Genomic DNA, 23,033 nt, shown 5'->3' with positions numbered 1-23,033 from the left:
CCTGATTCTGTCCTTGCTATTCTGTTTTTATTCCTTCAGGCAGTCATTTGAGAGGTTTAAAAAAAACAAAAACAAGAGGTATATGACCCTACTCAACTGAAAATGAACTTGTCAGAACAATTCTGACATTGGCACGTGTGTGTGTTTGTGTACATGTCCATCTGTGTCCATGACAATGGTTTCTGCAAAAACAGTGAACTCTTTTCGATGGCACTTGGATCACTGTGTTTGCTAACTAATGAAAATGAAACATCAATTTGATAATGACATTGGGTCAAGGTCACAAAGCCAAGAAAATTGGATTTTGCATTTGTGCTGATTTTTTAAGTACCTTTTGATTCAGACCCCCCCATACGCGCCCCAAAATTGACAGAGGCATAAAGACCTTCAGCTTGTGTTGTAATTTTGTCTGTCTTGATTCAAGATTACAAGGTAATGTTTCTTTTTCATACTGTTAGTCCAGCTAACTGCAAATGTCACTTTTGTTTTCAAGAAATTTTGTTGTTGTTTTTCATCTTTATTTTTTATAGTTTAACAATGAAAGCTCAACTTTATTCTTTGAAATAATAAAAAGCACAGACAGCAAATTTTTTTCCTTCTGTTTTTTTTTAAAATTTTTATTTTGAAATACTTTGTCCACAACAACAAAAAATTCTTTTGTTTTAACATCACTTACATAAATTGACCTTTTCATCAAACAATAAAAAAAATCGTAACAATCACATCCCATACACACACACATGTACACCCATATATTATACACACATATGCACACACATACACTCACTCACACACACATGTATACACACACACGTACGCACACGCCCACATGCGTACCCCCCCACCCCACCCAGCAAACAGAGGAGCCTTTGCACAGAAAATCAGTCTCTGATACAACCCAACCAGCCATAATGCAGAACTTCATGCTACCTCTTGAAAAATTTGTCAAAGTGTCCTGTGCACACGCTCCCCTCTGCCCCACGACACACAGCAAAGAACACAGGCCAGTCCTTCACACATCCCCACCCCTTCACAACCCTTCTGTGACCATTTGCAGGCCAAAGAGTTGAGGTTTACTTCACAACCCTTCTGTGACCATTTGCAGGCCAAAGAGTTGAGATGAACAACCTACTGGCTTCTGCCCCTAAGGTCTGGTTGTTTGATGCTGTTGTTTTGGTGCTGCACTGTGTGAGGCAGTGGAGTCCTGGATGTCTGTCCAAGTGTGAAGTTTATCTGGTGCTCCAAGGGGGAGTTCTGGCTGTTTGAAGAGGGATGACGAGGTCCTGGCTGTTTGGGATGGGGTGAAAGTCCTTGCTGTCTGTCTGGAGTGAGGTCCTTGCTGTTCATCTGGATGAGAGATCAATCATGGGGCTGAGTTCTGGACGTCCATCTGTGGGTTAGGTACTTGTATGTGCTGGGCTGCATACTTGCACTGATACATGTATGTCCATGCCAAGCAACAGTGGAATCCCAAGCATGCTTCAAAGTGACGTCACAGTTCTGTCTCTGTCATCCAGTGACAGAGGACCACAGTCGGTTGAGGTGAGGTGAAGTTTAAGCCATCAGCACTGGGCCTGCCTTCACTGCTTCCAGCTGAACTCCAGTGCTTGTGAAACCCGACGCTCCCTGTACAACACAACAGCATGCACATCTTTTAGTTTCCTGACTTCTGTGTTGACATACAGTTTAAACAAAGCATCAAATTGTTTTTTGAGTTTGTGTTATTTCTATGACACAGGAAATTGCTGCTTGGCCTTTTACTAATTTTGTCCACCAATAAGGATAGTCCTGTTATAAATTTTATCCACAAATAAGGTGCACTTATTATATGTATTATTATGTGTATAAGACACAGATGTCAAGGTTTGAGGAAAAGTTTGAAAATTACCTGGTATGTATGACCAGGCAGCTGTGCTCTAAACCATGGAATGAAACAACTGAGAAAATTGGTCACACTGATGACTTCAATGATGTATATTCATTACCATATATATTTTATATATGATGTATATTTATTATCATATATATATATATATATATCTATAAATATATATATATGTGTGTATATATATATATATTCTATAATTATCTATAATATCTACATCTATCAGTCTCTCTCCCTCCCTCCATAACTATATAGACTACATTATCATTACAAGTTTATATATTTACTGTGCTATGACCAATGTTATTATCATTATCATCATCATCATCATCCTCTGGTGGTAGTACCCTCTGAAGAGGAATGATGTCCTTTTCCTTCAGCTTCTGGCTGTTGGTGGGGTCGATCATGTCCTTCTTGATGATCTTCTCCAAGCACTCCATCGTCACGACACTGCCCCTGCCACACACAGCAAGGCTCCCGTCAATTTTGCTTCACACTTTCTATTTTTATCATTTATAGAGCATATCTTCCTTCAGAGAAAGATCAAGTTCAAGCTCTACGCTCTTTACAAACACATTCGCACGATTGGCTGCCTAACTGGGCAGAGACAACTGGCAGCTGCCTAAAGACGCTAATCATTAATTTCCTGTGTCATTCAGTCAGGCCTCAGTCACACACACACACACACACATGTGTACTAGAGTGGATCTTTCTACAGATTTTTTGCTTGGGATGACTATCTTGTTGCCATGGGTTCTTTTAAATGTGCAAAGTACAAGCTGAATGCAGGACAATAGTTTATGATCTCATCCAAATGAGTAGTGGCCAGACCACCACCATAGGTCAAGTAAAGGTGGAGAAAATGTGGGATTAGATTCCACACCCTCAGGTTCTCTCATTTCCTAGGTGGATGTTTTACTACTGGGCTACCACTGGATACGTTCTGTGTGACTTTAGTGTGTACTCATAGCTCTACACAAACTCTGCTTTCAGTGTTGCCATTCACCCTCAGCACACAAATAAGTGTCCCTCGACATGCCAGTGTGTACTCACAGAGGCCGCAGAATGAGGAACTTATGTTTTGAATCAAATTTTCAGTTCTGTTTAACTTGTTCTGCTTTTTTCTGCTTTGTTTCAATTCTTTCGTTGCATATACTAACAATGTGTGAAGTGTGTTGAACTGGTGGTGATGATGTTCAAGAAAAAAAGTAATACCCTCAGACATAAGAAAGAAAGTGATAAAAAAACCAAACTATAATCATGGCAGGGTTATTGTCACTAATCATTACAGGTTATTTAGTAAAAAACAACAACAAAAAACACAGTTCACATAAGCTCAATGAAAAATGTAGCACGCATCAGCGTTACTCATTCTCTGTTCTTCACAATAATTGCCTTTGTTTCCGAAGGTTTTTTTTTTTCTTTGTCCACATTTATGGAGATAATTTTTTAACTGAATTTTTTAAAAAAGCTTTAACTTATATTTTTCAGTTTCAGCATTGACTTTGTTTCTCTACATAATAATTACACAAAAACAACAACATATAAACACACAGAAAAAGAAAAGAAAAAAGGAACAACATAAAAAAAAAAAAGACTGAGCATCAACTTACGAAGTCTTGAGCACAACAGCAGGGACGGAGTTGCCCAAAACATCGTTTGTAACAGCACACACGAATCTGGCCTGAAAGTGGCACCACAAGACACTGATCACACACTGATGCAAGTAGCAACACGCATTCATCAACGACTGCAGAGTTCTAAAAGAGACTGAGCACGCATGCCAATGTGTGTGCATCTTCTTACAGGTGTATCTCTGTGTGCTTGTAAGTTTGAGTGCTTGAAAATCTGTACATGTACATATGTGTGTGTCTGTGTCTGTGTGTGCATGCACATGCACACAGTCATATCTTGTGTGTTTATGTTTGAAAGACAGTAGAATAGTTTTGTTTCTGAACCACTGGGAAACAGTTTTCTGTCTTTTTTTTTTTTTTTTTTGTCAATTCAAATAATTCTATAACACTAGTGATAAACAGTCAAAGTCTACAACAGAACCTAAACATATACAAACCCAAACAGTTCTGTATTACCATGATATTACTCACTGTCAATGAACTATAACAGATGCAATGTAAAGATACCAATTTCACCCCCAAATTAAAAATGGAAAAAGTTTTTTTCATTTCATCTTTACAATGCTATATTAGATATCTGTTGAATCTTAGCTGTGTGCATGCAAGTACCTGTAATTATTTCCTTCCCTTTATTTCCAGCTGAGATGACATATCATGCCAATACACCCGAAGAAAGGGTGCTGCAAAATATGAACATCTAATAGTTTGGCCTTAGGCTATCACTGACTTTGGCCATTACTTTGTCATTCAACAGAGATTATGAAGATTACAAAGTGGCAATGCCCAGTGACTGGCACCAAAATATCAGAATCATAATCAGGAATCAGGTTAGGAAAATAAACCAAGTCCTAGGTTAGACATCTCCTCCTTACCCCCTTTCCCTTTTTTTTAATGCAACAATCTCCAAGGTCTTGTGAAGGAGACTGAAACTGCATGAAAACTCACAAAAAAAAAAAAAAAAAAAAAGAAAATTTTTTTTTTGTTATTATTTAAAAAACACACGAACACAGAAATATTGCAGGTAATACTAATCTTTTGTTGTTGTTTTTTTGTATGGTAAAATTCAAACAACAATCTCTGGACAAATATCTCTCTAACACTGATCATGACTGCAGCAGACTCACAGATTTCGCGATGAGAGAGGTCTTGGCATCACGGTCGTTGATGGGCGTGAACTTCACGGGGATCAGGTCTTTCAGCCTCAACACCTCCCCACTCATGGGGCACCGCACTTTCTCATCCTGCAACATTCACACAGTGTCCACTTTATTCATACATCATTGTTGCTCACATGCTTATTGACTGTAGCAATTAGTTTGCAGTTAAGTGAATTAGTAGTTCACCTATTAATTTTATCCAAAACAAAGCATGTAACACAAGCACAAAAGCACCGCACTTTCTCATCCTGCAATATTCACATTGTTGTCCACACTTCACACTTTTTCTTTTCATCATTATTGCTTACAGCTTACTGACTGTAACAATTAGTTTGCAGTTAAATCAGTTAGCAGTTTACCATTTAGTTCTATCCATACCAAAACATGTTACACAAGCACAAAAGCTAAGTAATTCACCTACCGGCTTCCTGACTTTGGTGGCAGAGGCAGCAGGGGTGAGACTGGGAATCCAGAAGCTGGGTAGGTCCTTCTTCCGTTCTCCAGACATGTTGGACACAGACGGTCCTGCTGAGGTGGAGGCCTCTGCCTTCTCTATGTCTGTCACAACAAAAGAATCAAGCGTCTGACAAACAGTCTATAGATCTATAAAGCACACACACACATATAATAATAACGATATTTATATAGTGCTGAATGTTGTGCAGAGACAAATCAAAGCGCTTTTGCACCGGTCATTCACATGCATGCATAACTCTAAAACTGGAGAAACTGAAGACAAGGATGAGGCAGGGAAGGGAGGCTATCTTTGGAGGTAGTGGGTTTTAAGGCCAGACTTGAAAGAGCTGAGTGCGGAGACCTGATGAAGCGAAAGAGGAAGTTCATTCCAACTGCAAGGTCCAGAGACAGAGAAAGAACAGCGGCCAACAGTGGAGTGTTTGAATCTGGGTATGTGTAAACAGAGTGGATCCGAAGCCGAACAGAGCGAGATGGAGTGTACAGGTGAAGGCAGCCAGAGAGATAGGAAGGGGCAGATTTGTGAATACATTTATATCATGGAGTGCTGATCGTGTACTTTATTCTGTGAGACAGGGAGCCAATGGATTTGTTGCAAAAGTGGAATGATGTGCTAAGATCTTTTCTTTCTGAGGATTAGTCGGGCAGTAGAATTTTGTATGCGCTGAAAGGACTGAATGGATGAAGCATTGCAACAGAGTTACAGTAGTCAAGGTGAGAGAGAATGAGAGAAACGACAACTCTAGATGTTGCGTCGATGGACAGATATTTCCGAAAGGAACTGATGCGCTGCAATTGACAGTAGCAGGACTGACATGTCTGACTGATGAATTTTTGCATGGACAGTGTGTTGTCAAGAACAACACCGAGGTTCCTGACTGAACTGAAAAGAGGGATGAATGTACTGCCAAGTTTGATTGTGTCAATTGTGATGGAAGAGAGTTTTTGTTTAGTTCCTATGATCACTACTTCAGTTTTATCCGCGTTCAGTTGTACTCATTTAGAGAATTATCAACAATGACAGACTGGAATTGATCAGTGAGATAAGATTTGAACCAGTTGAGAACAGTGCTGTTGATACCAAATGTAAAAAGAGGATGGGAAAAGAGGATTGAATGGTCTATCGTGTCAAAGGTTGCTGACAAGTTGAGAAGAGTGAGAAGGGAAATTTCATGGACTTCTGTTTCAGCATGGACTTCTGTTTCAGTCAATGGATTAAAGGAATGGAGAGGAGTGCCGTTGAATTGAGGCTCAGGATAAGCAGGTTGGAAAAGCATTTAGTCCAAGCTGGTACAAATACTTTGGACTTTGTTGAAAAAGATAGCGGAGAAGACACTGCGGAGTTCAGATAAAGTGCAGGCAGAAGGAAGAGGAGTCTCCTCACACACACACACACATATATATATGCATAGCTGCCAACCTTCCAGACCCAAAATTAGGAATCGTGTCAGAGAATGGGTTCAGGAGGGGGTGTGGTGTGAATTGATAAATGAAAACTGTTCATTATACTGTGAAGTAAAGCACTGATAAACCCTTTTTTTTGCTGATTTGCTACCCACATCACATCAACCTTCACTGCTCGACACCATGTTGGTAAAACAGCACTGGCACCTTGTGCGTGCGTAGTAACTGTTTTCTAACTGAAAAACATGGCTCAGTGTACAGATCCAGCAAGTGGCTTCAGGTTCTCACGATTTTTTGTTTGTTTGTTTGTTTTTGTTGTTTATGCTGTCAATGAAATTTTGAAATTTGGAAAAATATGTAGAAAATCATAATTTCAGAATCAGTGCTAAAATTCGGAAAAATTCCTAAAAATCAGGAATGGCTGGCAGCTATGTATACACATACAAACACACACACAAATCTGCTTTCAATTTAAGTGGGAATAAGAGCATTTTTTGCTTCCATTTTCACAGGACCATTAAAAATTGCGTGGGAATTTTAAACCATGTAATAAATTCCAAATGGAATACTGTAATGGATAACAGCTGAAGTCATAAAAAGTTACCTGGGAATTTCTAGTCATATGATAACAAAATTCTTTATGGAATGAATACTTTAATTGTTTATATGATAACAAAATTCTTTATGGAATGAATACTGCAACTATTTTTTTTTTTTTTTTTTTTTTACTTTACCATGTATTTTAAACCAGAATATGTACAAACCACTCACCATGTTTGTTGCCAATCGGGTTGGTTTCGTGCTGCACAAATGTGTGAGTCTTCTTCTCCCGTTCAGCTTTGGCAAGTTCTTTCAACTCAGTCTGAAAACATAACCAAGAAATACATACATCGTTAATTAATGTTTAAAACTACACAGTGAAGACAATAATTCCACAAGATTAATCTGTCAGTCTCTTTTGTTCTCATTCTATTTGTTATCCCCCTTCACCTCCTACCCCCATAGCTTCTTTCATTTGTTTTCATCCTCCACTGCTCCAAAATAGAAAAAAAATGTCTATAATCTAATAATTAACATACATAAATCAACAATATAAGCTCTCTTTTGCTTTGTTTCTCAGTTTCTGTTTACTATTGTCAGAAAAATCAAATCAACAAAAAAGTTGTAAGTTATACAAAACCTTACAAAAAAAGGGGGTGGGGGACAAAAAAGACACAAACACAAATTGTTACGGGTGGGTGACAAAAAAGACACAAACACAAACTGTTATTTTCTGGATATTACAATGAAGGAGAAATCATCATCTGTTTCATCAGTATGGGCTTTTTTGTTTCTTTTCTTTTCTTTTTTTCCAAAATGTCATACGGCTGACCTAGCATTCTGTATTCACTGAAATTACGCTGTGAAACACATCGATATATATTCAATTCAAACAACAACCCCCCCTCTGCCCCCCACTATCCATAATAAAAACAGCTATATCTACTGATCATTTATAACTAATGACTGAGTTTAGCGAGAAGTAAAGTGTCCCACCTCAGCTTTGTTTTTCTGTTTCTCGTACTCCTTGAGCTTGCGCGCTATCTCTTTCTTCTGGTGCAGAATGTATTCCAAAATGGCCTCCTTGTCATACAGGAATCCTTGCGGTCTGGGAAAAAAAAAAAGAGAAAGAAAAGAAGTCATAAACAGCAAACCACAGTCATAAGTCTATCCCTTAGCAAGAATGCTGACCAAGTTATTGTGACTGTTTTTCTTTTTCAGTACCAATGAACAGATCTCAATCGTGCACCAAGCTGCTGTTATCATGTGGTCTGTGACCTAAAAATAGACTAACTTTCCATGTGGACTGACGGCATTGAAACTGTCAAAGTTCAAAGAAGTCTTGATCATTACTTCTTTTTAGGAGTTCGTACCTCCATCTCCCTAATTCACTTGACTGTAACAGTGGCAGTTTTCAAGACTTTTCATATAAAAAAGATCAAAACTTTTTAAAAACCTTTATCTTGAGACATGCTGCTGTTATGTAAGGCTTAAAAAGAAAGAACAAACCCTCAAATCTTTATTTTCTGGCTTGCTTTGTGCATGTGTGTGCTCAGAAGTGCATATTACTAGTTTGTCTTTGGGCGTGTGTACAGTGTAGTCTTTCTGGTGTGTGCTTGTGCTCCGCAAATGAACTACACAGGATATAATACAAGCCAAATCTGTACAATAACCACCTGCATTAAACCTATACACCCTATGCATAGAACTGTGTGTGCATAATATTGTTCTGCAGCTCACTCACAGTCATCATGTTGTTGATTAATATAATCAATGACAGTTTACATGGCAACCCAAAACAAATATGAAATACAGAAACTATTAAAGCTGATCAACGGCTAGAATGACATTCAGTTTTTAACAAAAATTCAACTGTTATGTCTGAATGAAGTATAAACTCTGTGCATTACAAACAAAATCAAATACTCACGTGACTACAGGATCCTTACATGGCTGAAGGGTCAAACAACAGCAATCAAACTCCTGCGATACATATAGCAATGTGCTGTTAGTGTTACCTTGTCATGTCAAGGATCATCTCAAACATTACACACACTACAATTTTTTTATGTACAAATCCAAACCTAAACTGAAGAAAAATCAAGAAAGTTATACATCGACTACTATCAGGATTAGAAAATCTGGTTTTACACTTTTAATATATTCTAGCAAAATCTGAAGTGGCTTAAAAAATTATTATTATTATTATTTTTTATTTTTACTAGTACTATTGTAGCAGGTTGTGTCACTTTCTGATCTTATTGGAACAGAAAATTCATTCTTCAACTGAAAATTCAAAATTTAATCTTCATAATCATATCGCAGCTTTAGACTAAATTACAGCTCTTTCCAGTAACATCAGTCAATGTCAATTTACAGGTTAAATATTTCAACAAAAATTTAAATCAGCTTTTGCTTCTCACTTTAATATTCTAACAAATCAGGTGGGTTTCACAGCAACTTCCATTTCGCTGTTCAAAGAAAATTAATTGTTTTGGTTCCAATGAATAAACGAAAATTAAATTAAGAATAGATGAATAATTGAATGAATTTATAATCACCCATAAAACTTAGAGAGAAAAGAAAACAAACTCAGAAACTTGTCAGATTAATTTTTGGGAGGGCGAAATTGAAATGTAATATATGAGTATATGTATAATAACATTAATAACTGATGCAACAGTCATTACCTTCACTGAATCTTTTCCGTAGCGTAGTTTTTGTGTGCCATAGCCCGAGGATTTCGTGTCCTTCTTGCGTTCATGGTAGGTATACACAGTACCTGCTGTGCAGTTCTTTGCGTGACGAGTCATTGTGCAATGTTTTCAATCAAACCTGCAAATGTTTTTCATCAATTATATATCCACTTGAATGAATTTAACTATTTTAAGACTAGCTAAAAAAAAACCCCACTTTTTATTATGTAACGAATTAAGTAAACTGCAATAAAACGAGAGATGGACAGTTAAAATGAACAGTGCAAGATAGATGAAAAATTCTGACTTCTTAGAGAGACAGAGAACTTGACTTAAAGTTAACTGTTAAGCTTCAGTATTGTTCAAAACAAAATAACAAAAAAACAATTAAATCATTAAAAATTGTATCTACTTCCGTATTATTCTTCTCCAGCTCAAGATAGTGTAGCTACAATCAAGGAACTAGGAAATAACAATTGTAGACCAGAATAGTGATGGCGAGTATAAAAATTGCATTATATTTATAACAAACTAAGTTGGGGAAACACAAGTAAAAGTCTTTGAGAACTCTGCATAGCTAAAAACTTCAAGTCAGCATGACTATCATACTGCCAATGTTACATTTTCTCTATGATGTGTATAAAATGCTGCCGGTGGCCACAATGCCAGAATTCGCCTGGTACTTATAATTTAAAAAGTTCTCAATCTTTCAAATTTCTTTTGGGTTCTCAATCATTGATTGAATCAATCAAAGTATGGGAAATATTGTCAGGTTCATTCTTTTATTTCAAATGAAGTATCATCATAAAATAAGAGAATGAATATGAAAATATTTAACACATTTAATCAGTAAATTTGTGCAACAGACTGCTGGAGAATTCCGTGGCCATCTTGATCTTGCGCATGTACATCATGAAATCACAAGCAATGCTAAAGGTGATCAACATTGACAAAAGCAGCAAACATGTGTTATCCTCCATTTTGTCAGGTGATAGCTCCATTGCTACAAGTACAACCAAACGATGTACAAACAATAACAAGAGAACCAAAATATGAAGCAAAAAGTCAAGAAAAGCCTGCATGTACTGCCTCTCTTGATCACCTTTGTTGCTAAGAGATTTGGAGAGCTAATCAACTTCAAGAGCACAGATCATGTGACGTGCCTCTTTAAGTCACGTAAGCATGGAACTCTCCAGAAGTCTGTTATCAATATCAGTTTTACAAGTCTGATGGTCATGATAAGGATTAAATGAATCACTGCTTGTCAGTATTTCCTTTCAAAGCAAGAAATTCTGTTTATCTTTATGCTGTCAATTTTACTATGCTAATGCAGTATTAACAATAACTGTTGGCAAAGTTTGTCCATTTTCAACCTCAGTAGTAAGAGTTAACCATGAAGATTATCAAAACAATCACTGATTTCAGTTTGACTACAAAATGAACTTATGAGTGGCTGGAGGAGTTTTACTGGTGCTAATTTCACTCTGGAATACTTTTCTGCACAATCTGCATCCAAGGTTCACAGTAAAAAAAATGCTTTCGGCATTTGGCAACCCCCCCCCCCACCCCCCCCCCAAAAAAAACCACCCAAACAAACAAAAATATGAAAAAAAACCAACCCCAAAACAGAGACAACCTGACAAAGTGACAGAAGATTCAGCTGAGAAATTCTGTCAATAGAAAAAGTGCCCGAGGCTGGTTTGGAGTGAATGAATTCAATAAATGAAATTCAGAATGTATTTTGGGTTATTACTGCCTGATGCCTGATACAGTGATAGCATGCTTAATTTCAGTTCTGTCTTGTTTCATGTGACTTGGAACTTTAGACAAGTTTTTTTTTCTCTTTTTCTTAAAAAAAAGAAGTTTTGTTTGTGACAGTAATATGATAATAATATATAACCCCAGACCATGCTAGCAGTCATTTTGTGGTACTGGCATTGAGACACATTTGTTATTGTTGTGACTGTAGTCACTGAAAAAACAAGATTTTGTAATTGCTGTTGTTGTAAATACTTTTAGTTTTACATTGGATTTCAGTCTGACCAGTGTGTATGTATGTGTGTCTGAGGGAACAAACATACAGACGAACAAACAAAAAAGCAGCATGCTGAAACATTGGGTGATTCAGATTTTTACCCTAAAAATTTGTGAAATGGACCCCCCAAAAATTAGACAGAGGGTATTACTGACCCTCAAAATTTTAGGTGCACGGGGAACACTGTTAATTTTTTAAAGAAATATGTCACTGGACAATCACGTTGTACTAGTAAGGTTTTGGACACACATAAAAAAACAACATTTTTTATTTTTTTCCTTGAAAGCAAACTTGTTCCGTAAAGTTGTGTTTACTTTTTTCAGGGTTAGAAATTCCTGGATCTATCTCTAGCCATCAAAAGAAAAATAAACGATTAGCACAGAAGGCATCAAAGCCACGCCCTGGGTTTTTGTTTGTTTGTTGGTGTTTTTTTTTATTTTTTTTCTGCAAGTGCGGACCCCCTTGCATAAGTGACAGAATAATCAACTAGCTGATTGTGGTCGCTGCCAAGGAAGATGAAGAATTAACCTGGAGAGCGCGATGAGCCATGATCGTGGCTTTCCCTGTGAAGTGCGATGGGCCACGATCGTGGCTCTGTTTACATAAGGTCCGAAATTGTACGGCTATACTCGGTAGCCTTCGTAAAACTGCCTCGTTCTGGTGTTACTGCCTCCCTGCTTGTGTTTGCACAAACTTTGACCGAGTTTTCAAGTCCAGATCTCCGTATTTTTTGTAAACAATGAGTGACACTGAAGTTGACAAAGATCAGGAAATGAGTGACCTTGTCACCAGTGTTGACTGGTGAAAACGGTTTTGTTATTTTGACACTTGGGCATGCTGGCTTGCTTGTTGTGCATTCAGTTTTGTGTCTCCAGCCACAAAAATTGGGGGGGGGGGATGGGGGTGGGGAGGGGTGGTAAAGTGGATTAGGCAAGGATCTAATGCGAACTCTTGACCAAATCAAGCTAGAAAACTGGGAATTGTTTTGATTTAAAGTATTCTTGCTGCTTTTGAAAGCAACATGAGCTAAAAGAAAACATTTATTTCTGTTTTTGCCTGTGATTGCATAATGTACTGTAGATGTGCGTGCGTGGCATCGGTGGGTATGTCTCAAACAAAGAACACAATGCTTATAATTTCAATGTTTCAGTTTTATTTGTATGCTTATAATTTCATTGTTTCAGTTTTATTTGTATCATGATTCTGCAGCCAAAACATTTTTTTACAGTTTAATACCAATTTTGAGATTTTGACTCTGTAAAAGATGCGAAAATACCTATAAACATTGTAGTTGACGTTTTTGGAAAATAAGTGTGCAAAATTTGTTGATTATATTTATACCTAGCAGTCAACACTAGGACGATATCGCTATTTTCATACTACTTGCAATGGCAGGAGTAAACCGAAGGAGATCTAACTCAAAAAAAGTGACCAGCCGCCGTGGCGAAGTGGTTAGCGTCGTGGACTGATGGCTGGGAGGATGCGGGTTCGAATCCCAGCGGAGGTGGGTTTTTTGGCCTGTGGCCGGCTCTCACCCAGAGTTGAGTGTGATGTGGGCTTAAATGGGAAGACTGGGACCATACAGTCGAGTGTCATCCACTTCAAGGATGCGTCTTTGGGTGTGTTGCTCTAATTACCTGACCAACACTGCAAGTGTCTGTATCTCTCGGGCCCGGTTAATGCCGGGATATCATTATGACAGGAAGCGTAGAGTACATCCTTGTCACGCAGTCCCAAACCAAAATGGACCTCCATAGCAACATTGTCATCATCATCATCCTCCTCCTGCTCCTTCATCGTCATCAATATAAACAAAATAGTCTCAAAGTCTGTGGCCTTTCATGCCCTGCTCTCATGGTGACCTCAGTTTCAATACCCCTCCACTTCCGTGCTTGGGGTGAGTCCTGTCAATGTCGTCAGTGTCGGCAGATTCATGGGGGGCTGTTGTTTGAGGGACGTGGTGGCGGTCTCCACTCTGGGAGAGACGCTCACTCACTCTGGCTCCGCGACTAAGCCATTATTGTCGTTAGTAGGGGGCTTAGTAGGTGGTGTCCTAAGTACGTTAAAACAGAACAGGCACCACTGAACACCACCAAAATGACTCAGCAGCAGTGCAGGGTCTCCTCTGGTGTGTGGCCTCCTGGCAACCTAACATTGATGGTTCCCTGTGGCCTGCTGATGCTGGAACTGCGACGAACCCGGGTGTGGCTGTGTATGGGGGAATCTAAATGAGTGGCATGGGAGTAATGCCACTGAAACTGTGCAGGTGATGGGGCAGCAAAAAAAAAAGAAAAAAAAAAGTGGCCGCAGGTGCCAAAGAAGAAGAAAAAAGGGTGTCAAGATATTTTTTTTATACATTACATGTGAAAATCCAATTCATGAGAAAGAGCCTGCAATTAAGTGCCATGGGTGCAGGGAATGGAGCCACAAAAGGTGCTCAACCCTTACCGATGCCCAATACTCAGTGCTCGAGAACAGTCAGGCGAACATTCAGTGGTTCTGCACTGAATGCTGCGAGCATGAGGCTCCAGATCCAAACAAAACCCACTTAGAAATAAAATTGGACATCATTCTGAAAATGATGCAGACAATGGACACCAGGACGTAAAAAATAGAAGACAAGCACTCAGCTGCAGAGATAGAGAAGTTGACAGAAGAGAAAGTTGATCAGAAGGTGACTGAGATGTTGGAGGAACAACAAGAGAGGGAAAAAAGAAAGCAAAACATAATAATAGTGAATGTAGAGGAAAGCCAGGCAGATACTGCTGAGGAAAGGAAACTGGCTGACATCAAGTTGGCAAAAAAGCTGGTGGCAAAAGTCACAAATGAAGGTGTTGCTGAGGAACTGGAAAATCCAGTCCGTCTCGGCAGGTTCAACATAGGCATTAACAGGAAAACACGTCTACTCAGGGTCACAGTCAAAACAGAAGAGGCGAAGAAAGAGATCATGAAAAGTGCACACAAACTGAATGCTGGTGTCACTAAAGTAGAAGAATGTACATCAATTATGACACAACACCAAAAGAAAGAGAGGCATTCGAAAAACTCAAACAGGAGTTAAAAGAGAGGACTGAAAAGGGGGAGAAAGACCTTATCATAAGGGGGGTGCTACAGTCAAGAGACCCAAGAAGCTTAGTCCTGGTGATGATTCACAGGACAAGCCGAAGGGCAAACATGACTTCATGGAAGAACAGTTGTACATAGTGTTAAAGGTATGAATGAAAATGAGTGTGTGTTTCTCTATTCAAATGTTGATAGCTTTCTAAATAAACGTAGTGAATTATTTACTATTATCGATGGCATAAAACCAAAAATCATTGCGTTGACTGAAATAATTGCTAAAAATCAAAAAGAATTTAACGAATCTGAATAGACTATACCAGGTTATGACTTTTTTTTTTTCTCCAAACAAAGACCCTAAGCTGGGAGTAGCTATTTATACACATGTATCTCTAAATGCAGTTGAATGTGAAACACTTAATGAACAACCCTTCAAGGAAAGTGTATGGTGCAAATTCTTATCAAATAAGAATGAGAAAGTGCTGATAGGCTGTATTTACAAGAGCCCTAGCTCCACCACTGAAAATGTAGAAGAGCTATATAAATTATTGAAATATAAAGAAATAGGAATACATGATAAAGTGTTTATTGTGGGTGATTTCAACTTTCCAAGAATAAACTGGAAAGAAGAGTGGACAAATGAAGAAAATAATTCTTTCTGTGAATGTTTAAGAGAATCATTCTTATGTCAAATGTTAACAAACACAACCCGCAAAAGGGGGGAACAGAAACCAAATCTTCTTGACCTAGTATTAGTAAATGATGAAAAATTTATATCAGATGTTACACATTCAGCCCCTCTTGGAAAAAGTGATCATGATACACTTATTTTTAATCTGTATACAGATGAATCTACACAAAGTAAAGAGGAAATTTACAGATACGACCTTGGGAAAGGTAATTATACGAAAATGAGGCAAGAATTTAAGGAAGTTCAGTGGAGCGACTTAGAAGGATCAGTAAACAACTACTGGTTATACTGAAAAACAAAAATATTGGATAGCATGGAGAAACACATTCACAAAAAATCCCAATAAAACCAAATAAAAGTATAAATCCACCTGGATGACAGGCAATGTTAAGAAAAGTGTGAAAAAGAAACAATTTGTATAAGAAGTTTCTAAAAACAAGAAAAATATATGACCATCAACAGTACATCACAACTAGAAATAAATGTAATTAAATCATAAAAGATGCCAAACATGAATATGAAAGAAGACTTTCAAAAGAATGCAAAACAAAATGGAAATATGTACAAGCTAAGACAAAATCAAATGCAGGCATTAGTCCTTTGAAGACAGAAAATGGAGAATTAGCTGTAAGTGACGAGGATAAGGCAAAGACACAAAACACTTTCTTCGCTGGTGTTTTTACTAAAGAAGATATAAGCAATATTCCTACTGGGACAAAAGAGGAGAAATGTAATTCCAGTCTTTATGACCTTGTGGTAACTCCAACAGCAGTAAAAGAAAAATTACAGGCACTTAACCCTAGTAAAGCACAGGGCCCAGATCAGATACATGTACCTCCATGAGTACTGAAGGAACTCAGTGAGGAATTGTCATTACCATTTTGTACACTATTTAATAAGTCAATAGACTTATAGAGTTAGGAGAGGTACCAGATGACTGGAAAACAGCAGTAGTCACAGCAATATTCAAAAAGGGTACTAGATCTGATCCAGGTAACTACCGACCAGTTAGCCTCACATGTGTGGCATGTAAAGTACTAGAATCACTAGTTAGAGATGTTTTAGTTAATTTTATGATTACAAATAATTTATATTCACCATGTCAGCATGGATTCAGGAAACAGAGGTCATGTATTACTCAACTGTTAGAGGTTACAGAAGACTTAACTCAGTTAATAGAAGAGAAGGAATCTGTAGATATTATATATTTAGACTTTAAAAAAGCTTTCGACTCTGTACCACATTATAGGTTATTATCTAAGTTAGAGACTTATGGGATAAATGGCAATATCATGAAATGGATAAAGGCTTTCTTGGTAGGGAGAAGTCAAAAGGTAAGGGTTGGAAATAGTTTTTCACCAGATGTGCAAGTATTGAGCGGAATTCCTCAAGGTAGTATTTTAGGGCCAACTTTATTCACCATATTTATAAACGACCTCCCAGACTATGTTAGTAGTTGCTACAAAATATTTGCCGATGATGCTAAAATTTATGATAAAACCCAAAATTAATTCAAATTGCAAAATGACCTAAACAACCTACAAAATTGGTCAAACATGTGGAATCTATATTTTAATGTATCTAAATGTAAAGTGCTACACTTAGGAAGAAATAATCCAAAAAAGAATTATATAATGAAAACTGATGGCACAAATTCTAATGCTATTTCAGGATGCAATGAAGAAAAAGACCTGGGAGTAATATTTGATGAAAATTTTTCTTTTGATGGCCACATTCAGGCTGTGATAAATAAAGCTAATAAAGTATTGGGTATTATTAAGAGAACATTTACATTTATGGATAAGGATATTTTTATCAACCTCTGTAAAACAATTGTTCGACCAATTTTGGAATATGGTACTGGTAATATAATTTGGTATCCCAGACTAATAAGACAGTCCAAAGCAGTTGAACAGGTGCAAAAGAGAGCAACTAAAATGATACCACAGTTAAGAGATTTGGACTACCAAAACCATTTGAGACAACTAAATTTGCATTCACAAAAATACAGAAGATATAGAGGAGACATGATACAAGTATTCAAGATAAAAAAAAAGGTTGACACTGACCCCTGCACCTTCTTTTCTACTAACAAACTCCATGTTACCAGAAGTTCAAATACTAACCTTTTCATAAAATTCTGCAGAACAAATATTCGTAAGTTTTCTATTAGCTTTAGAGCAGTTAAAGGATGGTATGCATTGAATAATTCCACAAAAACAGCAAAAACTATTGACCAGTTCAAGAATCTTCTAGACAATGACTCTAAATCATTAATAAAAATAAAAACCCATTCGATTTTGATGAATGAACATTTAAAACATTTCATACGCATGTACGCAACCCTAAACTATTTCTATATTAAGAAGGGGCGTTGAAAAGCCAAAAAGGCTTAAACAAAAAAAAAAAAGTCCCAAATTCTGTACCTGTACCTGTACCTATATCCTGTGGAATATCTCCAACTACGTTAAGGTACAGCTTTTTCTTACATTTATCTCATTCTTCATTCACTCTACTTTCCAAAAATGTATAGGTTTACTTATTTATTCTTACTGATAAGCATACAAATGCCCCAAATCACAGCACAGGTAGCGGAGGCAAACAATCTCTTTGTTTTAATTGCATGTACGCAACCCTAAACTATTTTATTAAGAAGGGGCGTTGAAAAGCCAAAAAGGCTTAAAAAAAAAAAAAAAAAAAAAAAGTCCCAAATTCTGTACCAGTACCTATATCCTGTGGAATATCTCCAACTACATATAAGGTACAGCTGTATCTTACATTTATCTGATTCTTAATTCACTCTACTTTCCAAAAATGTATAGGTTTACTTATTTATTCTTACTGACAAGCATACAAATGCCCCAAATCAGAGCACAGGTAGCGGAGGCAAACAATCCCTTTGTTTTAAGCATGATTTCTGTATGTATGTTTTATTACACCCAGCACTTTGAGGGTTAATTCTTCTACTTCCAACAATAAGTCTCCATTGATTACATGTAACCAAATTACACCAACCAGTAATAACAATGCGGTTAAATCCATTTAAATTCCTCCAAAACTTACCTGGTACAAAGATAAGTCTCAATGTTTCAGACAGTAAGAAGCATGTGTCGACGTCAAACAGCCCACAGAACGACTTGTCCACATCCACCACTCCGGAACAACCAATGCGACTTCACCGGAAGTGGAAAAAAAGTCGACTATTATATGAACAGAAGCGGTGTAAGAAAATTTTAATGAAAGGTTCCTTTGAACCGCGGTGGAGGCTGCTGTACGCAACAGGTCCTCCAAGGAGCGTGTCGATACTCCCCCGTGTCAATACTCCCCCGTGTCGATACTCCCCCGCGTCAATACTCCCCCGTGTCGATACTCCCCCGTGTGTGTGTGTGTGTGTGTGCGTGTGTGCGCCGAGTGTGTGTGTGTGTGTGTGTTAGATAACTTATAACTTGTGAAATTTTGTGTAAAATATGAGATTACAACATAACATCCTTAGAACGAAATACTAATGATAACAGTAAGCGAACTTGACTAATCAACAATTAAAGATTTGAATCCAGTCGGTATGATTAAGCACTGATAAGCGATATCATGTAACTTGATGTGGTTTGCAACATACACACACACACACACACACACACACACACACCGACACACACACAAACACACACTCAAACCACACACACACACACACACACAAACACACACATGTATACACACATCCACACACACACGCGCGCGCACGCACACGCATGTATACCTGCATGTGTAAATAAAAAGACCAAAACAACATAATTATGATATTCATAAGCTGAAACCGAAGGTACTTCATACAAGTAGTTAAAAAAAAATTATATATATATAAAGTGGTGTACTGAAGGATACATATGCTAGCTTTATCAGTGGATTGGTGACATTTCATTTGATTTGGCGACATTTCAGCGTTCACTTAGTAACCGTTGGTTTGTCGTCTTTATTTCTTTCACTGACAGTTCATGACTTCAACCGTTTGCTTTGCTTTGTGGGGCACGTGGGGTTGGGAAGCTATTCCATGTATTTGAATAGTAACTAAGCTCGAAAGCATGTCTATGTTCCCCCATGTCTATATTCCTCCCGTTAGTCAGGTCAGGGGCATAGCCCTTGCTACTGGTACCATGTAACCCAGTACTACCTGTCGCATGTGAAGTCTCCCAACGACAGACTAGGCGGAAGAGGAAACGGAAGAGGATGACCAAAGGGCAGGGGGAGCTCTTATCCTTGGCTGAAGAAAAAACCTGCACCTGCCGAGGCTGTTCTACACGCGGCACTATCTGCACCTGTGGGACTCTGAGCGTCGGTAGGCGAGAGAGTGGGGAAGGGACTGCACAACTCTTCACTAAAAAAATCACCTGTGCTGGTCAGGCAACCAGGCTAATGTCGGAACGAGCTAGTGGTAACGGGGACAGGCAGAGGATGCTGCTGGCAGTTCCTAGTCACGACTCTGCACGCAGGCGGCTGTGGGGTGATGGTCGTCCGCCGTAGACTGGGGCAGATGCGGCACCCGTATCCTCCCACAGCATCAGAGCAGCCCTTTTTAGGGACAGCACTGCTCTCCCCACACGGGGAAGGGGAGATAAAAGGATCCCTAAACAAAGCCTGCCTCGCCTAGTACCAAGTAGAAAACCGCACCTACTTGGACATCCAACACTAGCGGTCGGAAACAACAGAAGAAAAGAACCAGGAGTCATGCCCTGACTCTGGGTGCCTGGAATGTTCGCACCATTTGGGACAGAGACGACAGACCAGAAAGGCGCACAGCGCTCATTGCTAGAATGCTTGATCGCTGCCAGGTGGACATAGCAGCCCTAAGCGAAACCAGGTTTGCCGGTGAAACCCAGCTGGAGGAAGTTGGAGGGGGCTACACCTTCTACTCTACTGCATTGGGTAGCCAGAAGGCACCCCAAGAACCTCATGCGTGGGCTTTGCCATACAAACCAAACTTGCACGACAGCTTGACAGCCTTCCACGTGGGATAAACGATATGCTGATGACCCTGCGTCTGAAGCTGTCCGAGGATCGCTTCGCCAGTCATCAGCTGCTATGCCCCGATGATGACCAACCCTGATGACATCAAAGAAGCTTTCTACGAGGAGCTCAGCCGCACCATTTCAGCGGTAGACAGAAAGAACAGGCTGGTCATCCTTGGGGATTTCAATGCCCGCGTCGGCGTGGACTTCTCCTCGTGGCCAAAAGTCCTAGGACAGCACGGCACTGGTAAGTGCAACTCCAACGGACTGCTTTTGCTCTCGCTCTGCGTGCAGCATGGACTGACCATCACCAACACCCTCTTCCAACAAGCGGACAAGTATAAGAACACATGGATGCACCCCTGCTCCAAGCAGTGGCACATGCTGGACTATGTGATTGCCCGGCAGAGGGACAGAGGTGATTTTTCCAGTACACGCTGCATGAGAGGAGCAGTCTGTTGGTCGGACCATCGCATTGTACGCAGTAAGATGAACATCAGACTTGCACGCAAGCTCCAACCAGCCAGGCAGAAACCCCCTAAGAAGCTGAACATCCACCGCCTCCCCATCACCAAGGATGTGCTGCAGCAGCAAATCCAAGCAGCTCTCCAACAAATTCCTGCATCGACTGATGTAGAAGAAGTATGGAGCACGTTTAGAGATGCTGTGTACACAGCAGCAGCTGACACACTCGGCTTTGTACAGGGGAGCCACAAAGACTGGTTTGACGAGAACGACTCTGGAATCTCCAAGCTCCTGAACACATTGCATATACGGCATCAGGATCACATTTCCGATAATGACTGCCAGAGGAAGAATAACCAGTACTTGCAAACCAAGCAACTCGTACAGAAGAGGCTGCGTGAGAGGAAGAACACCTGGTGGGAGAGAAAGTCCGAAGAGCTTCAGTCCGCTGCTGATGCTCGTGACACGAAGACCTTCCATGATGGTCTCCGAGCTGTGTATGGGCCGATAGTCACAGGATCAACCCCTGTCCGAGCCTTGGACCAGACCACCCTCCTGACAGACAAGAAAGACATCCTTGCCCGCTTGGCAGAGAACTTCAACACCCTCCTCAACAGGGACTCGTCCGTATCTGACGAGGTAATTGCAGCCCTCCCACAGCTACCAGTCAATGACTCGCTAGCTGCCCTTTCCACCAAGGCCGAGACCCGGAAGGCCCTGAAGCTGACAACGTCAGGAAAAGCACCGGGAGTGGATGGAATCCAGGCCGACATCTACAAGTATGGACAGGTTCTCAACCTCCTGCAGGTGCTTTGGACTAACCATCAGCCTCAGCAAGACCGAGTCCATGTATCAACCAGCTAGCTCACAGAACGCCAGTGCCTCCCCCCCCCCCCCACCTGCAATCAAGATCGATGACACAGAGATCAAGTCAGTCGACAAGTTTTGCTACCTGGGCTGCACCCTATGCAGCAACGGAGCCCTTGATGCAGAAGTGACACTGCGCATCGCCAAGGCCAGCTCCGCCTTTGGCAGACTCAGCAACAGGCTGTGGAACAATAAAGGCATCAGGCTCAGCACCAAAATCAAAACCTACAGAGCTGTTGTGCTGGCCACCTTGTTGTACTGCTGTGAAACATGGACGACGTATTGCCGTGACATTCAACAACTTGAGCAGTTTCACCAAAGGTGCCTACGAAAGATCTTTGGCATAAAGTGGCATGACAGGGTCTCCAACCTCCAGGTCCTAGAGAGGAGTGGCCTGCCCAGCATCGAAAGCCTGCTGATTCAGTGCCAGCTACGCTGGACAGGACACGTTCTCCGCATGGCAGACAGCAGGATCCCGAAGATGCTACTGTATGGCCAGCTGAAGGAAGGCCACCGCGAACTTGGAAGACCCTGCAGGCACTTTAAGGACACCTTGAAGACAAACCTCAAAGCCTGTGACATAGACATCGCTTCCTGAGAAACTGATGCCCTTGACCGCTCTCGCTGGAGGATGCTGTGCTCTAGTGGCATAAAGACGTTTGAAACAAGAGAACGCTGGCCATTAAGGAGAAGCATGAGCAAAGGAAGCAGGGCTCAACTTCTGGAGACGTTTTCCCTTGCAGCACCTGTGGGAAGTGCTGCGCATCAAGAATCGGCCTCTTCTCCCATATGAGGACACACACCGACAGACAACCCTGCCTGCCTACTCATCCGTCGGTCGGACGGGAGACTCCATCATCATCATCATTATGTTCTCCCAGGTCAGCGACCGTCAGTGGTCAACAATGGTCATTGGTGGTAGACCTTCAAGTGACCATGCCCCCCCCCAACCGCCCCGCCCCACACACATACACACACATTACCCAGGCAGGAGGAGGGGTTCATGATGATTTCCCGAAAGTTTTATCAATTTACCATTCAAATATACTTGTCTGCCAAAAACGAATTACGGTATGAATATACCGGGGTATGATTAAAAAAGACACTGTTTTTATATTGTCG

The 23,033-nt window shown here is 40.0% G+C and overlaps 1 protein-coding gene across 1 annotated transcript; it reads right to left on the bottom strand.

Moving 5' to 3' along the window:
• Positions 1–520: 520 nt before the first annotated feature.
• LOC143286884 (nitric oxide synthase-interacting protein-like) lies at positions 521–18,750 on the bottom strand. Its single transcript, XM_076594794.1, has 10 exons — positions 18,640–18,750; positions 9,785–9,929; positions 9,025–9,077; positions 8,091–8,202; positions 7,326–7,416; positions 5,098–5,234; positions 4,644–4,760; positions 3,499–3,569; positions 2,233–2,341; positions 521–1,626 (listed from the first exon to the last, which is right to left on the bottom strand). The coding sequence occupies exons 2-10, from the start codon at positions 9,905–9,907 to the stop codon at positions 1,555–1,557; spliced, it is 885 nt and encodes a 294-aa protein (XP_076450909.1). The 5' UTR covers positions 9,908–9,929; positions 18,640–18,750; the 3' UTR covers positions 521–1,554.
• Between the last annotated feature and the right edge of the window lie 4,283 nt (positions 18,751–23,033).

Source organism: Babylonia areolata, chromosome 10 (assembly GCF_041734735.1).
Source record: "Babylonia areolata isolate BAREFJ2019XMU chromosome 10, ASM4173473v1, whole genome shotgun sequence".
NCBI classification, from domain to species: Eukaryota; Metazoa; Mollusca; class Gastropoda; order Neogastropoda; family Buccinidae; genus Babylonia; species Babylonia areolata.
The sequence above is the reverse complement of the archived record's forward strand: the minus strand, read 5'-3'. Positions and strand labels throughout refer to the sequence as shown.